This window comes from Gopherus flavomarginatus, chromosome 4 (genome assembly GCF_025201925.1).
Source record: "Gopherus flavomarginatus isolate rGopFla2 chromosome 4, rGopFla2.mat.asm, whole genome shotgun sequence".
Taxonomy (NCBI): domain Eukaryota; kingdom Metazoa; phylum Chordata; order Testudines; family Testudinidae; genus Gopherus; species Gopherus flavomarginatus.
Genome location: NC_066620.1, coordinates 55,137,457 through 55,155,504, shown reverse-complemented (window position 1 = coordinate 55,155,504; position 18,048 = coordinate 55,137,457). Strand labels below are relative to the sequence as shown.

Sequence of the window (18,048 nt, the reverse complement as noted above, 5' to 3'; positions counted from 1 at the left end):
TGGAATCCTGAGCTCTGCCACATTTTACAACAAATTACGGGAGAGCTTCATTTTGTTTGGTATTTTTCTTTTTCTAACCACATTATTCTCAAACCTGTAATGGGTTAGAAGATTAAAAAAAAAAAAAACTCCTTCCTCTCCTCCCCAGTGAAACAGCATGGCTGTCACAGTAGATTTCTTCCTAAGGCATTGGGCTCAGAAAAACAATGTATTATCTGGGGAGAAGTTCTGGGAGTGTGCTTCAAGTTTTTACCAGTGAAATCTTTGTGATTCTTACTATGTTTTTGCCAAATCTGACATGGTGGGGTCTGAATACCCCAGGATTGAATGGGCTGATTTCCTCACTTCTAATATGCATTTATAGGTCCTCTAAATGAGCCCATGCTACTGATGCCATCTGGGAGCCAATCTTTCCCTAGGCTGTTGCCAGCCAGCTCACACATGTACCATCAAGGCTGGAATTCAGACAGGACCTTCTGCTATAAAAATACAGGCTCCCACTGCTAGAGATACTGTAGATTCAGCATTAACTGGCAGTACTATTAACATCTAGAGTCTCTATGCAGGAGAGTCCTTAAAAGGTGGCAGTCACAAGCAGATCTGGCCTTCCCTCCTGCAGGGGTTGCGGGAAGGAAGGGATGGATTGATAGGGACATCCCCGCTGGATCCATTTCAGCAAGGATAGAGGACCATAGTCTAGCTAAGACAATTGAAGGATACATCTAACAGATCGACCATTATTTTACACGTCTCAATACTGAAGCCATCTGATTTGATATCTTGGCCTGTAAGGAAAGAGGACAAAAGGCAGGTTAATTACATATGGAAGGGGTTAGGAATTGGATAGTAACCCTTCAAATAGCTTGGGAGACCTCTAGTGGGCCTCCCTGTCTTCATCTACAGAAGCCATCAGAGCCTAACAAGTACAGCAGTGCAGATACAGAGCTAGACGTTGTAGGTTTGTATATACAGATAGTGAAGAGTGCTTCGGAACCTGTCTGAGTGTTTCTAATGCTGTGTAGAGCAACAACTCATGCCTAGAAAGCTCAGTTCTATAGCACCTTTACTACGTCCGCTGTTCAATGACCAGTAATTGTGTCTGTACCTGAACCCTTCCTTTGGGCTTCGAGGGGGCAATGAGCAGTCTCTAGTTTGATTCTAGGCTAGCGTCATTCTATGCTTCGTGCTGGGCCCATTGGAGGGAGGTAATATTACTACCACCAGCACACACGTATGCACGCAGCCATTAACAGTACCCTGGGCCTTCAGCTCCAAAAATACAAGGCTCTCTTGCTTGGACTAAAGTGAAATTCCTTTAGTTGCTGTTAGCAAGACCCTTATCTTTTCTGTGGAGCAGCTACTAGCGGGCAAGATCATACATATGCTCACAGCCAATCCATATAGTAAGATGCAGGTGGTGCTACCCACTAGTCTAGGAACTGCTTTCAGCTCCTACCAAATGTAATTTTAATCCTTAGGAAACTGGCTAATTCTCAGCTGGACATTGCCAGGAACTGGTTAATTTTTACATGACAGGTGTGAAACCAGTAGGGAGAATCTGTGGGTGCTGGAAGGAAAGCCTAGGGCAGGACTCCTGCCTTCAGAGAATCCTATCATCTCCCACCTGTTTGATGGAAACCTTGTCTCCTCTTGCAGGCCCTCTTAGTGAAAACTGCCTTCTCGGCTGCTGGATCCTGCTCTCCCTCAATGAAGGACATAGTATCTACTGTAGGTACATGCTAAGGGGGATGGAGGACAAGACATGGAATACAGAGTAGTTTCATGCTGAACAGCAGGCTGTCTACAAGCAGGCCAGGGACTGTGAGGGTCTGTCTACTGGGACGAGGACCCTCTGCAAAGGGTTGCAGGAAAGTTCTCATTTTGCACAATGGCGGAGCCCATGACTGGAATGAAGGGGGTGGGCAAAGTGCCCATGATCAGCATCCTCAGCGCTGCGCTGCAATTGACCATGAGTCCTAAGCCTAAAAGCTGCTGGGATAGCCTACACTCAGAAATTGATTTGTATGTGAGCTGCAGAGGCAGAGCCGGCTCCAGGCACTAGCCCAGCAAGTAGCTACTTGGGGCGGCCAAGGGTGAGGGGCGGCACGTCCGGGTCTTCGGCGACAAGTCCCTTACTCCCTCTCGGAGCAAAGGACCAGCCGCCGAACACTGAAGCGGCGGCGGCAGAGCTGCAGATTGCAACTTTTTTTTTTTTTTTTTTGCTGCTGCTTGGGGCGGCAAAAACCCTGGAGCCGGCCCAGTGCAGAGATCAAATCTCTCTGGTCCTGTCCTTTGCCAGTAAACACAGGTGCTCCTGTGGGGACCGAAGGAAAGGGGAAGGAGCCTGAGCTCAGTTACACGGGAAAGACAATCAATACCACGCTGGTGCATCCAAGGAGAGAGAGAGCACAGCATAGAACTCCCCGTCTGTTTGGCTGATGTCTGTACAAATCAGTGGGGCTTATCTCCCTGAACTTGATCAGTGTCCAAGGGGAAACTAAACCAGTAACAACAAGTCCCTAGTCCTTTTGTGCAAGAAAAACAAGATTAAAACCTCTCCATATCACTAAGAGAAGCTCTAGACAGTTGGCTGTGCTGTCACTGACCTTGGAGGCTTAAAATAGGCAGCCGACTGGGTAAGTTACCCTGACTCTAAACCAGAAAGAGGAGCTGTAAGTTTTTCAGTTGTGCAGGTCCTGACCTTAATTATTTCACGAGGCACTTGTAAGAGCAGTTTATGCCTTTGACACGTGACACCAACCCTGATCATTGTAATTCCCTCATAGTAAGGCTTCTTCAGTGCTTTTCGGTGTTGCTTGCATCTTGTTCAGAATACAGCAGTATGTCTGCCCAGAGGTTTGAGTAGGGTGATCACATAATCTGATTATTTCACATCAATATCAATCTAGGTTGGATTCAAACCACTCAAGGGTAGTGACACTCTTGTCCATTACCAGTCTCTTGAGCTAACCAGTTCAACATGCTTCTATCTGACTAGCCAGACCCAATAACACCTATACACACACTTGTGCACAAGGAGTATTCCTCATTCAGGCAGGTGTGGTGTTGAGCAGTCCTGAGCCAGACTGCCACAAGTTTCCCCTGCAGCTCTGGAGTGTTTAGTCTCAGCGATCAGAGGCACAGCTAGTTTGAGATCTCTGTGAAGCACAGGACTGAGATTGATGCCTGCATCTTTTACTTCTCTAGGAGTTGTGGGTCCTCTGTCTTTCTAACCTACTACTGGCCACTAGAGACAATGTGTATTCTCAGAGGAGAGGAAGACACTTACGTTTAGCCATGATTTTTCTCAGGATATTACATAATTCAAAAGCAGAGATCTCTGCATCCTGTGGAAATGTAACAAAAGAGTTGTAACAAAATATTCATAGTAAGCCAAGCCAGATGTGGAATCTGTGTAACAGGGAACGGCACGAGAGGATTAGCTAGAACAGGGGTAGGCAACCTATGGCACGGGTGCCAAAGGTGGCACACAAGCTAATTTTCAGTGGCACTCAGACTGCCTGGGTCCTCGTCACTGGTCTGGGGGGCTCTGCATCTTAATTTAATTTTAAATAAAGCTTCTTAAACATTTTTAAAAGCCTTATTTACTTTATATACAACAATAGTTTAGTTATATATTATAGACGTATAGAAAGACCTTCTAAAAATGTTAACATGTATTACCGGCACGCAAAACCTTACATTAGAGTGAATAAAGGAAGATTCGGCACACCACTTCTGAAAGGTTGCCGATTTCTGAGCTAGAAGATCTATTGCATTTACCCAGACTGAATAAAATTTGCACAAATGAAATCAAAAGCTCCGCAATATTTTAAACTGTCTGCATTCTCTAATTTGGCGAGCACTTCTCATGCTAACAGCAGTTACTGGGCATGCCCAGGACTCCTTCTGGTGAGTTTGCCAGGTCTAGCTTTTACTCTTGTGCTCCAAGCACACACTGTCTTGGACTTCAAATCCTTCCATAAAACCCACTCCTTCTGTGAAACCTTCCTGTGCTGATCTCACTGGCCAGGTCTGGATTCCATTGCTTCTGCACTGCTTTCTAGATGTGAGCCAGGGCAGTGGCTCACAACCTTTACAGACTACTGTGCCTCTTTCAGGAGTCTGATGTGTCTTGTGGACCCTCATGTTTCACCTCAGTTAAACTCCTTGCTTACAAAATCAGACATCAAAATACAAAAGTGTCACAGCGCACTATTACTGAAACATTGCCTACTTTCTGATTTTTACCATATAATTATAAAATAAATCAACTGGAATATAAATATTGTACTTACATTTCAGTGTATAGTATATAGAGCAATATAAACAAGCCACTGTCCGTATGAAATGTTGGTCTGTACTGACTTTACTAGTACTTTTTATATAGCCTGTTGCAAAACTAGGCAAATCTCTAGGTAAGTTGTTGTACCCCTGGAAGACCTCTGTGTACCCTCAGCGGTATGTGTACCCCGAGTTGAGAGCCACTGAGCTAGGAGACTGATTCAGCAGAAACAACCGCAGGTGCAATCAGCAGAGGGCTTAACCAGAGTAAGTCTAAACAAGATAATGTAACATAAAAAGAGTAATAGTAACTCTCCCTGCCTGGGGTTCATTCCACTCACAGGAGCTCTGGGTGTATAACCAAGAAGCTATTTCCTCTGAGCACCCATGCAAGAGGCAAGGGGGAAGCTCAGCTGAGCCTTCTTCTCTGGGGACCAGATATCTCCCCTGTATCTTGTCATACCTGATTACTCCATAAGCCAGATTTTCAGAAGGGCATGAGCTCAGGAGGGTACATAAAAGTGCATGTGCAACTTGCATATTTTGTGTGCATAATTGCTATGATTGCTGGATGAGCTGAACCAGGAACTTCCAGAGCTAAAGGCATGAATCTAAGACCTTGACCCGAAGAGCTAAGTTCTTTAGCTATAGGCTATATAAGACTGTGATGGGACACTGACCTGTAAGGGATTAATGGAGCCCTAGGGAGGCTGTGCAGAAAGCAGCCAATCGGGGCCAGGCAGGCCTATATAAGAAGAGTTGTGTGGCGCTATAGGAAGGAAGCTCAGGCTCTTAGTAGGAGGAAGGAATGCCAGCACCCTAGACATAGCTAGAGAGAGCTCCTGGATTGCTGCTAAGACTGACAGGCTGAAGTACTGAGGCAAGGGGAAGAAGGTGCTGGAGGCCATAGGATAGTGGCCCAGGGAAATGAACTGAGGAGTCAGAGGGGACTCAGCAAGTAGCAGCCATCTACAGGGTCCCTGTGCTGAGACCGAGAGTAGTGGGTGGACCTAGGTCCCCCTGCACCCCCACTTGCCAATGAGAAAGTGGCTGCATTGAGGGACTGTGATATTGTCCCACCGAAGGGGGGAAACACAGAGTGTGGCGCAGCTAGAAGGCAGTGTCTATGAAGAGGATGCCACAGTCCTGGGAGTGGTATCAGTAGCATACCTAGCGGGGTGCAGGGGAAGCAGCCTAGGGTGACTAGATGTCCCGATTTTGTAGGGACAGTCCTGATTTTTGGGTCTTTTTCTTATATAGGTTCCTATTACCCCCCAGCCCCTGTCCCTATTTTTCACACTTGCTGTCTAGTCACCCTAAAGCAGCCAGAGGAGGAGCCAAGCGGGGGGCGCCTTTTTTATGGTTCTACACTTAGAACCTGGCTACGCCACTGAGTGGTATGGGGACAAAAGTGACAACGGTGAGGCACCAACAGAGGATGACGCCCTGGCTACCAGAGCTAATTCCCGTTTCAGCCGCAAGGAGGCGCCGGAGTGGTGAGTGAGGATGTGAGCAACACATCTCGAAGAACAACAGTTACAAAGGTGAGTAACCGTCTTTTGCCTGTGGTAATTAGGCACATAACTGTGGACATTTTGGCTTGCACAGTGGTGAATGTATGTTTTGCAAATCTGGCAAGCACATCTGGGGCAGAAGACAAAGAAGATTTGTGGAGAACCATGTACACTAATAATAACAATAATTAATAATAGATAAGAATATGTAAAAGAAATACCCACCACTCCAGCTAGCTGCGCAAAAAGTTTTCTGAAACTGGGTTCAATGTTATCTTCACTGATGTCATTCTAGAAAAGGGTTCGAATGGTAAAAAATCAACCTGTTATAAGTAGGGACATTGTGTCGGAGATGCTGTTTCATTAGCAATCATATTTAAACGAATGCATTTCCTTAGCTATGGTACAAGTAACACTGCAGATTATTGCACTGGAAAGAATGTTTAAAATCTAATTTTTACTATTGATTCTGTTTTTGGTATTTTTTTTTTAATAAAAAAAATATTGGACTAAACTGAACCCAAGAGTGTCTGATTAAAGAAGCAAAAGTAAAACATTAAGATCCCACTCCTGCAAAGATTAACACACATGCTAATTAAGTAATCTCCTACTTTAACTACTAGGACAGGCTCTCGCTAAGAAAACTATCATATAATCCTGCATCCCTTACACAAGCCATCTCATAATGTCAGTGGGACTACTCACATAACTATGTATTGCTGGATTGGGTCCCTATACTCAAATATGGATTAATGTCTACATTTGAAAACTGAAGCCTCTTTGCTTTGGCTTGAATCATTTCAATGAACAGCATCTGATCTGGTATCTGAGCAGGCTGAGTTTGGTTGCTGCAGGTAAAGGCTGAAATCTATTTTCAAAGCTGCTTCTGATGTTTTCATTTACTTCACTGGGAGCCACGCATGTACATCCAAGAATCTGGCTTCAGGATGTAATAGAAGTTTTTGATGGATTATGGACCAACAGAAAAAGACTACAATACTGTGCATGTTTTGTACTGCTCGAGGAACGGGGGAGTCAGAAATACACATTCAGATAAATGGAAAAAAGGCAAGATCTATTAATAAGGTTAAGATTCTATCAAAGATTCTTTTAAAGATTCTATCAAAGGCATTTTTAGTAAAAGTCAGGGACAAATCATAGGCAATAAACCAAAGCTCACAGAAGCCCACCACCCGTCCTTGACTTTTACTAAAAACACTAGGAGGGAGGTGGGGAGTGGCAGAGGAGAAACAGAGTGCTGCCAGTGGCTTGTAGCTGCTCCAGCCAGGGGGGCTAACCCAACCCCCAGCTGCTGCTCTGGTGGGCCTGGGGACGGCTGCTCCTGCCTCAGCAGCCCCCAGAGCTGACCACTGGCAGCTTCTCCAGCCCCACCGCTGCTTCTGCCCCAACGGCACTGACCTAACCCCAGGCTTCAACCGGGGGCTGCTGCTCCAGCAGTCCCAGGGTTGAAAGCAGCTCCAGCCCTGCCCCAGAAGAAGTCCCAGCAAGTCACAGAATCCATGACAGAATCGTATCCTTAACTATCACCTTTCTATCTGATAGCATCATTTCAATTAGCAATGGGGGGGGGAGGGGAAGGGAGAATATATACCTCTTCGATATTGGCCTCAATTTCATCATCTACAATCCTAGAAAGATAAAAGGATTGATGTTAAAACAAAAATAAACGAGCTTAAGCAGAAGTTTTACTTCAATACTGGTTCTTTTAAACTCCTGTAATAAAGTATTAGAAAATACTAGAAAAATCCATGTAAATATTAATTGAAAATCAAGTTGTTGTTAATAATGTTTGAGAATGACTGCCCACAGAAATTGACTTTCAAGCAAACCAGTGCCGTTAACATTATTTCAGTTATGACAACATATTTTTTTAGTTCATTTCGCCCTTGAAGCACTTTATTTTTACAAACCATGCAACACTCCTGTGAGGCAGGTAAGTATTACAGATTCAGAGAAGATTCATTTTAAGGCCAGAATGAACCAGTATGATCATCTAGTCTGACCACCTACATCAATTTTTTTTTCCTCAGCCACTAATGCCTGAATCAAATCCATATCTATTAACTTCCCTATTTCAGAGAGAAGGAAATAGGCACAGAGCGCTTCAGTAACTTACTTCTGAAACCTTGGATAATCTGAATCAGACCTGGAATTAGAACTGACTCCTACTCCTCCACTGAGATTACTAGACCATCCCATTCTGTTAGCACACAAGATGCAGCAAACCAAAGCAGGACAAAAGTTCTATTCAGCTCATGTACTGCTACTTGTGTGGATCTATCACCTGGGGAAGGAGCGTTGGTGAGTTATGGTTGAGGGCAGAACTAAAACTGAATAGCTACTTGAAGGCTGAAACCTGGCAGGAGATCCAGTTTTCACAGAGGGCCATGTAACATGCAGGCCTAGAGTAAGTGGCCTTTTGTGTTTATATGTAGGATTTGTACTAGGGACCTAGAGATGAAAAGCTTCCTAACACATTTCCAATCCCCTGAGCCATTTCTTCCTCACATTGTGACAGTTTCAAAATTCTTCTCTTCTCTTTATAATCATGATTATTCCGTGTACTTCCCAAATGGTGCAATTTAGAATCAGTTGTGTTTAGCATTTCACATTTTTAATCAAGGAAGACATTCAGCTGGGCTAGTTCCCTGGGCCTCTTCCCAGCAAGATTTCAAAGGTGTGAGCTCACTTCTTATGACTAATTGTGTCTGTGGGCACTAGTCCTGCAGTTGGGCTTTAGAGGCAATAGGAAATCATGTACATCTCACTGTGAGAGTTAACATTTCCATGAGTCAGAGAGCCCAGCTTGCTATTATCTGGTGCTTTCTTTAACACTTAAGGCTCAATTGGTTACTGCTCAATAATCAGCATCTACGCTGCCAGAATCAATATGAAATCTGCCCATCACCTTCTGCTGTGTTTAATTAGAACTCTCCTGGTGCTCAGAAGCAATAAAGAAGTTGATAATAGGTTGGATTCAATCCCGTATTAAAGAGGAAATTGAAATTCAGGCTGATGCTCTGTCCTCCTAGATGTTCACCCTGGATTACTAAGTACACAGTGTGAGCGAAGGACAGAGCTAGTCTTGCATTAGCTAGGTCCTGCTGGTTTCAGTAAGACACTGTCTGATTCTGAGTGAGTTTAAAGATGCTGCACTGACAGCCCTGGAAACTGAAGTCCTTCACTCAGTATAAGAGAGGGAATCAACGCAAACTTCACCTCAGCATCACTCCACATCTGCCCCTTGCACCTTTCTTCCTCACCTCCCTCCCTCTTCTTCCCAGCTCTGTCCCCCTCACCACACTCCCTTTCTCTGTCTTTCCATTGAGCTAATCCCTTCCTAACTAACCTGCCTTTGCAAACTGTGGAACTGACATGACATGGACCAAAGTCACACTGATCACTCTGCTTGTTTGCTACATCCCTTTCCCTACACATTGTCTGTCTTGTCTATCTGGGGACAAAGCTGTCTACTACTTTGTGTTTTCATAGTGCCTAGCGCAGTGAGGCTGATCTTAGTTGGACTCTGGACACTACTGCAATAAATGTGATCTACAACAAGAAGAAACTTCTCCACACTTCCCTGCAAATAGGACAAACAGTCCTAAACCCTCACCAGAAGAGACCACCACTAGAGATCAGAGGGTAATTCAGATATCATGGTGCCTTTGATCATTGGCCTCTCAGATGAGGCTCTCAATGAGGATGCCAATTGTTGTGGGTTTTCCTTTAATGCAGATACCTGTCCACAGGGAAATGGAATAAAACCACAAACTCCTTTTACATGGGACATAGCTGAGTTGTCGCATATTAGCAATTTTTGATCATTCTACATTTAAACTAGTGAGCTAAAGGGATCCCATTAGCAATTCTCAGGGCCATCTAGTCCTCAGAGACATCAGATTTATCCGGATAATATTTCTGGATTTCCGTGAGGAAGAGAGAGAGAGAGGGTGTATTGGCTACGTACTGTGAATCTGCATTCTTTTCAGAGAAGACTCGGAGGCAGAAATCCCCATCCTTGTTGGGTTCAAAAGTGGATGGCACAATGACATATTCTCCTGGAGGCAGTTTGAATCGGTTTAGTACCTCTCGGAGGTTGATGAAGGTGTTTGATTTTTCTCTGGCTCTGTTTGTCAGGAAGAAGTTTTTGCTCAGATGAACGTTTGTCTGGCCAGAAAACTTATGCAAACAAAGAGAATTATTTCAGTTCAGAGAGAAGCTGAAGACAGAACAGTAACATGTTATCTTTCTTGGATAAAGATCAATGCAACAGAATTATGCGAGAGCATAAGTAATGGCATAGTATATAGGTTTCATTGGCACAAGTTTGCGATGGTGACCTTACTCACGAGTTGAGGGCCATGCGTGTTACACAGGTCATCCCAGATGAGAGTCAATAAAACCTTTACGCTGGGCTGTCAAATTCTAGATACGTTACACAGTTTGGGAGGAATTTGGCAAAATATTTAGGACTTTAAAGACATGTGCTGGGTGTCATTCTTCACATCCCACTGACCTGGAAAGCCAGGGATGTCTAAGGGTCTGTCTCTCTGCTAATGTGGTGTGTGTATGTTAATATTATACTTGATACAAGTCAGTGTATACTGGTTTAGGACACTAGAGCATAATCTTAGTGTCCAGGAATCAGACAGCTCCCATCTTATTGCAATCACCCTCAAATGCAGTCATAGTATACAAAAGCCCAGGCTTGTATTAACTAGATGCAATTGACAATAGGGACCAAAAGGGACAATAAGAAATCGTTATTTGGAATATTCATTTTGTGCCAAATTTGGACCCTGCGCAAGCCTGAGAAAACAGGCTACCCAGGGAGGTTTGCTGGGTTTGTGCAACAAAGAATCCTACCCATGTGCAGAGCAGCAATACAACAAAAACAAATAGCTTCCAGCCTGGAATATCTACTTATAGGCTTAGCAAGGTCAACATTGTCCATCCAGTGGAATGGTCTCTCTTTATCCATGCCATTAAACCCCGTCTATGAACATTAACCACTGAGAACGGAGGAAAGAGAAAATGCACATTACATACCTGCGAGGGCAGCTACAGAAAAAGCAGAAAGGGACACAAGTTATTCATTTGTTCATTGAAAGGAAACTAGCAGATAGATTAGATAATTATTACTATTATTCAAGGTCATGACCTTTTTTTGCTGATATTTTACTCTGCACCTCTCTGATACATATCTGGTGAAATACACTGTAATATATACGACTATACTCAATACTGCTAGCTGAGGTATATTCTCTGTCATCTTGCATTAAAGCAGGGCTCTCAAGCTTTATCCGACTAAGGGCCATGTGGCAACTTGTCAGGACCCTGAGGGCTACACCTAATCTGTATAAAATAGAGCCATTAGTTGCCATCTCCTTCTTCAAAATGGCAATATTACCTTTGGAAACTACAGATCCCATGATGCAATGCTCTGTCATGATCTGAGTGGAAGACCTCTTACATCATGGTGGGCACTGTAGTCTCTGCAAACTGACCCACTAAATCAAAGATGAGTAACTGTGGGGTCCATTGCAGCCCTCCATTGGACACATTCAGTTTGCACATCAAACCTAGGTCATTCCATCCCCCTGTCCACCATCCTACTGAAAAGAATCAGGAATATTGCTGGTTTCTGGCCCACTTGCCTTGGTATGAAGCTGCCGAGGATTTAACAATTCCAAACAACAGGAGACTTCAAGCAGCACCCAGTTTAGTGTTTTTCCTTTGGGATTTGCATGCAAATCTTCTCTAGAATGGGCTGCTTGTTGTCCCGCCCCCCGAAAACAGAACTTGGGAAATTAAGCCCTAGACAACACTACGCTTAAAGGAAGTACCACTGAGCCTATGTGCACTTACTAGGAAACAGAGGTGAAGCTGGTTTAGATGCACACACCAATGCCAGTCCCTTTGTGTAGAGTCCTTTATCCCAGCTAGTCTTACACATGCTTTCACTGGCTCTGCTCCTGGGCTAATCTTTTTCACACTTGCACTGATCCCCAATTAGCATCCTATCCCCTGCCAGAATCACTCCCATTCTGTTGCCACTCCCCATGATTTGATCAACTGAAGAAGGCTGACATGAGTGGAACCCAGAATGCATTTCTGACTTTTTATTGCTTAATCCCTACCCTGCCCCTGTACACCGGAGGCGTTCAGCAGCTGGCACTCAGGGTGGCTAGATGTACCAGATGCTGGATGGGCATTGCTGCATATGACTTTGTCTTGTTCCTGAAGCATTAGGCAGCAGGTAGACAAGTCATTCAGTGATGACCCCTCCCCCTTTTTTAAGTTCTAGGGACTTTATCTATTTTCTTCCCCTCAAGGAATGTGTATGTGTATTGCTCTACTTGCCTCATAGATCCCAAAGCCAATGGTGTGCATATCCTCCCCCATCTTCCGCTGCCTCCTGCGGTGCTTTTGAATCAGGCCAACCAAGAAGGTGCAGCCCTTCTCAGGATCATCAGGATCCTCATCTTCTTCCTCCAGCTTAATCAAATACTGCGGATTCATCCAGAAAGTATCTGAGAAAACAGAGTTTGTGACACAAACTCCTCAGAGCCTTCTCTGAAACCAGCCCATGATGACATTTCTCAGCAGCCACTGTAGCTTGGATGTGTCCTTAAAGATATAGGCCTAAACTTTCAAACTGAAGAACAGCAACAATGTCCAGATTTATGCCCTTATGCAGGTGGTCTGATTTTTTCAGAGATGATGATCACCTGCAGCTCCCATTGAAACCAATTTCCCGTGAAGTCAATGGGAATTGTGGGGACTCAGTATCCCTGAAAATCAGGTTCTAGGTGTCTCAAGATGAGCACTCGATCACGGAGGCACCCACAATTGGTGGAAAACACTGGCCTAAGGCCAAGGCCGCAAAAGAAGTAAACGTGAGAACAGGATTAGACTCCCCAAGCTCATGGGGGCCAGTCCCATGCTTAGACCACTAGTTCATAGCTCTGTCTAGACACAGCCCTGGAGAAAGACCTATCCAACTGGTTGGCAGGGGCTGTGTGAGAGTTTTAAACAAGTAGTGGATTAAGCCAAGGGCAACTATCTAGATTTTTTTTAAAAATCGTCAGGGAAAGAATAAATAGGAATTTAGTGGAAGCTACACTGAAGGATGAGCCACCCCAACTGAGGGGGATTTTATAGAACTCCATGTGCCCTAAGGAAATCCTAGCTAGAATAAGTCCATGTGTGTTTTCTGTGAATGCAGAAGTAGCACTTGGGAAGTCTTACTTGGGTAATTCCTGCAACCCCCAGCAGTGGAGCCACGCCTCCAGTTCCCATCTAGCTTGGTCAGGCTCCACTTCTTGTATTTTTCATTTGCCAGCGTGTCTGGAGTCAGGTTGCAGATCTCAAGGCGGGAGTAATGTCTCAGGAAATCACTGAATGACATCCTGTGAGGAGCAATGCCACACACAAATCCTGCTTAAAATGGGAGACTTCCCACATGCCACTTTTCCTAATCCTCCCTCTAATAACTCTAGCTACAACCTGACACTCCAGTTGTTGACCAGGGTGATGAGGTGCTTTATCTAGCCATTGTGGGGACCTTGGGTATTATGCGATTGAAATCACTCCTACATTGATTACAGGGCCACTACAGCGATCCATCAAATTTCTGGTGATCCGGATCCTGGACCCCACATCCAATGGGATAGGCTACAACATCTCTGCTCAGGTTCGCAGATAGCTGTGCGCTTCCATATTATCTCCAGGCCTATTTATCTGAGTCACTGTTTGTTGGCCCAGAGTATTTATGTTCAAAAATGAAGGAAAACAATCAATCTCCCCTGCTATTCAAAAACCCAGAGCTTCTCACCAAAATTCTCCATCTTCATGTCTCCTAGTCAATCGCTCTCTCACTTCAGGCGCGACGCTGTTCCAGTTTGAGCAGCTAGAAAATAAAGATGGGAGTTTGCTTAATTGTCAAATGATAGCTCAGTCCATCCCTAATGCAGTGACTTTGATGGGGTCACTCTTCTCTCCTGTGGCTCCATGTGATTTCAATATGCTACTGTGCCCAGCTCAGCAGAACTCCCAAACTCAGTGGAGTATGGTAGCAATTTAGATCTTGTACAGTTAAGACACGTACAAATTTTCACAAGTGCCTAGTGATTTTTGGGTGTCTCCCTATATGGGGGCCCAGCTTGAGATGCATTAAAGATGCCTGAATTCCGGCAAGTGTGGAGCACCTGCCTCTCCCCTGCAAATCAGGCTCCTGCCTGGTGTCTCAGGTTGGATATTCTAAAATGGAGGCACCCAGACTCATTAGACACTTTTGAAAAGTTAGGCACTGTGCCTTTAAGATATGCTTAAATGAACTGTCAATCAGTAGGATAACTCCTTCTGGAAAAGGAGGAACTGGGACCAACTATCTCCTGCCACTGAAGAGAGCAGATCTATGTTTTCAGGTAGCAGCAAATATTAAGTTCTTTGTGAAGAATTGCATAACTTTACAAAGACGATTTCTCCTGAAAAGACGATGTCTTTTCTGTAGAAGACCATACTGAGATCCAAGTCTTCAGAGAGTCATGCCAGGCGAAAATGACTCAAGGGTTTACAGTAACCCTATACTGTAGCCAAAATACTGTAACTTACATGAGTGTGTGTTACAATAGGGTTTATAAAGAGGGCAGAGCAAAGTCTCTGTGGGGAAAGCTATGGTCCTTTTAAACAGCACAAAGCAACACACCAGTTTAGGATAAAAAATGCAGAATGCTGGGTCCAACTGTAACTTCAGGGGAATTTCAGGTAGGGAGAATGCAATTCCCAGTGGAAATTTAGCCATGCCACTGGGATGAACACTCTCTTACAATGTACAAGTCTCCTAGACCTTTAACTCACTTATCATTCCATTTTCCAGTCCACTCCACTTCCCCCCAGGGATTTCGGATTCTGATCAGCTTTTGCATGCTTCCTCGGCAATTCACCTGATGGGATTAGAAATGCAGAAGGGACTGAGTTACACAGAAGACAGCACAGTGGTTGAAATACTTGCACCCCATTCCTTAGCTATTTATGTCATTTTGTACCTGGTTATTTAGTTGGAGAGGCAGAAAGCCACATTGGCTTTGGATAAGCTCTGATTACCTAATGCATGCAGATGGGAAATTTAGGTTGTGTGCAAACCAAATATCTGTATGCTTGGGGGCAGCCAAAATCATTCTTGTGCTGGAAAAATGACATGTCTAAGAAGGTTTAATAATAAAGAGCAGAGCTGCGGAGGAAAAGTGAGGTTATTCACAGCACCACAGCAATTCTTAGAGTGCGCTTTTACTCTAAAAAGCGCCAGAGTAGAAATGGTACCTTCCTACTCAACCAATCTATCCCCCACATGTATTGAGAGTCATACCTGCGACTGAGTACATACAGGACACTGGGGTGACTGCTCCTGTACTTGTAAAGTCTGCCACAGGCTCTTTCCTCACCACAAACATTCTGGACCTCGCCGGTACCAACCCCAACACTGAAGTGCCTCCTAGCACCCCACTGAGGCTTTGGTTTACCAGTGACTGATCCCTACACACACATCACGGTTAGGACCCCTCTGAACTTTAAAAATCCCAACCAGAAATCAGTGTTGTTTGGGGATTCATTTGAAGTAGGGAATGGCGTGAGTTTGAAGCCAAGAACATGGATATGCTTCTCGTGCGCACTGGTGCATGCAATAGCTGAAACAGCATAGAGAAGTCTGTGGGGCTTACTGGTGGGCCTCAGGTGTGAGAAGATTATTGGGGATCTGAAATGAAACAGCCACTAGGAAGAGCCTGCAGAGATTTCTAAAGAGTAAAGTCTGGCCCAGCCTTGGTTATGTCTGAGTCAGGAACAGAAGAACTCCCTACTGACTGCCGTCACTGGGAGGGGGGAGTCGACAATCAAAGACTAGCTGCAATCCTGCATGCTGCCAATTCCCATTTAGCTTCATCAGCCCGGATGCAGCATGCCAGGGACTGATACCACTTTCATTTGAGGGGCAGGGACATTTCAGGAGTAATGAATAGGGGCCTGATCCAAAGACCATTGAAAATCAATGGAAATCAATGTTTCCAGAATCCGTCTGCTTCCCTTCTATCCTCTCCCATCTTTCCTTTACTGAGCCAGGCAATTCAACATCTTTCACACAGTGAGATCACCAGTACCTCCCAGTGGAGCTGCTGGGCAGCTATTCCAGGAGATGAATATGTCGTTCCCCTGGGTATGCATTCCTCTTTCTTTCATACGTGCATCCTGCTGTTCTCTGAACTGCCTCATTACTCAGAGTAGAGTAATAATCACTCACAGTACAGTGTGCTGGGCTTGGATTTTCCACTGGGAGCTCTGTGCATGGACAATTTACAGTATCACGCGCCAAGATTATAAAGTGGTAACAGGACAGTCTAGGATTATGCCATTTTCAAAACATAAAACTTCCAAGGCTGAGGCCCAGTGAGTCTAAAATACAGGGATAGTGTGTGAGAGAACAGTCTCCTGGGTGGCTAGGGGAAAGTGCCTCTCTTCCCCCAAGCCTGTTGAACTTGATTGGAAAATGACCCAGCTGTTTGTAGAAGAAGGGAGAGTCACATTAACCCAGCACCACACTGAGGCTTTGTGTATTGCCTCAGCGACGCCCAATCCACAGAGGAACACTGGAACGATGCAGAGTGGCTAACTGTTCCAAATGCGGAGAGAACTCAGAACTTAACTCTCTCCATCCAATTTTATGCCCATTTTTTTAGGTTTTTTTTTTTTTTTTTAAAAAAGAGCATTCAATAAATAATACGTGATGTTAAAAGTTTTGTTAAATGTTTGTGAGGTAATTTAACCACAAGAGGGCAGTTGGACTAAACACTTTTCTGTATATAGGCTCTCTCTGCAAAGGTAGAGATGGTCAAAAAATGGGAGGGAGGGAGTGTAAAATGTTTCTTACTAAACCCAAAGTTTTGTTTTCATCTGAAAAGCTTTTGATTTTTTTCAGCAAAAAGCTGAAAGTTGCCATGGAGAGCAGACATGTTTGTGAAAATTGTCACAAATCAAAACCCATTTTTCCGTCAAACTAGTCTGACAGAAAATTTTCAACCTACCCAAAAGGTTTAGGAAAAAAAAACAAAAAACAGCGAAATGTGACTGTGATGCAACCAAGGGGGACACCAGGCAAATACAATCTGGGGACAACATGAGAGAGGTTACCTCTTCAGCTCCTGTAACGGAGTATGCGTGGCCTTTGACCAGCTTCTGAGAAGTGACTGCCTCGGTCTCAGCTGCGCTTGTGATCTGGAAACACAGAGCAATTCAGTGGTATTATTAGCTACCTGTAAGTGTGAGGATACAACAGACTACAGCTTTTATAAAGCTCCCTTAGAGCAAGAGTTTAGCTGCTGCACAGGGGTACTGGGAAGATCAACTGGGTGTTTAAACAGGAGCTTTGAAACTAGCCAGTGTCCATGCGTCCCAGGGTGCTCTAGTAGTGGATGCAATCTAAACTCAGTTCTGTGCCATACAGTTGGCATCTAACGGACATTCTCCTTGAGCTCTGGAAGAGCTTCTGCTTGTGTAGCAGGATAGGAGTTTACTTCCTGATGTGCTCATGAAGTTCCCAGTGGCCACAGGTGTGCATAGGCCTTCGTGTGTGTCCTAAGCGGCCACTGACTTGATACACTGCAGTATCACAGGTCATTGTAAGCAGCATGAATATCACGGATACACATTTTAGTGCAATGCTGTGTGGGTAGCTCAGGTTTTTAGAAGTAGCATTTGGACCCGCGCTCATGGAGATGGTAGAGCTAAGAGAACCAAGGAGACAAGAGAATGCCCATTGTGCATCTTGCTGCACACTGAACATTCATCCTCACTCACCAGCTGTCTAAATCTGCATACGAGCTGTGTGGTCTTAAAAGGAGCTCACTGCAAATCCGCCATTTTTTATTTTTAAGGTATGTTATCTAGTGTGCACCAAAGAGCCACGAAATCAGGACTCCTGGGTTCTGATCCACGCTCTGCCACCAATTTGCTGGTAATCTTGGGCATATTGTTTAGCATCAGTTTTCCCCTCTGTAAAATGCAGATAAAACTTCCCTACCTTGCAGGAGTGTTCTCAGGTTGAACTAATTAAAATATTTATAAAACCATTTTGTGCTTCTCTAACACCTTTCAACAAAGGAGCTCTGTGTATTTATTCTCTCTCTTCCCAGCTAGGAGAATTGAAAACCTGGATCGTTCTGGGGTAGAAATC

At 44.5% G+C, this 18,048-nt stretch overlaps 1 protein-coding gene across 1 annotated transcript in view; it reads right to left on the bottom strand.

The window, feature by feature from the left end:
• The window catches only part of LOC127048763 (calpain-2 catalytic subunit), a 51,799-nt gene that overhangs the window by 10,098 nt on the left and 23,653 nt on the right, over positions 1–18,048 (bottom strand). Inside the window, exons 6-16 of the mRNA XM_050948670.1 lie at positions 17,007–17,090; positions 14,685–14,770; positions 13,660–13,734; positions 13,074–13,234; positions 12,186–12,355; positions 10,872–10,883; positions 9,790–10,001; positions 7,411–7,447; positions 6,024–6,089; positions 3,290–3,347; positions 721–785 (exon numbers count right to left, since the gene is read on the bottom strand). Of these exons, the coding sequence (XP_050804627.1) occupies positions 721–785; positions 3,290–3,347; positions 6,024–6,089; positions 7,411–7,447; positions 9,790–10,001; positions 10,872–10,883; positions 12,186–12,355; positions 13,074–13,234; positions 13,660–13,734; positions 14,685–14,770; positions 17,007–17,090 (1,026 nt within the window). The remainder of the gene's footprint in view (positions 1–720; positions 786–3,289; positions 3,348–6,023; positions 6,090–7,410; positions 7,448–9,789; positions 10,002–10,871; positions 10,884–12,185; positions 12,356–13,073; positions 13,235–13,659; positions 13,735–14,684; positions 14,771–17,006; positions 17,091–18,048) is intronic.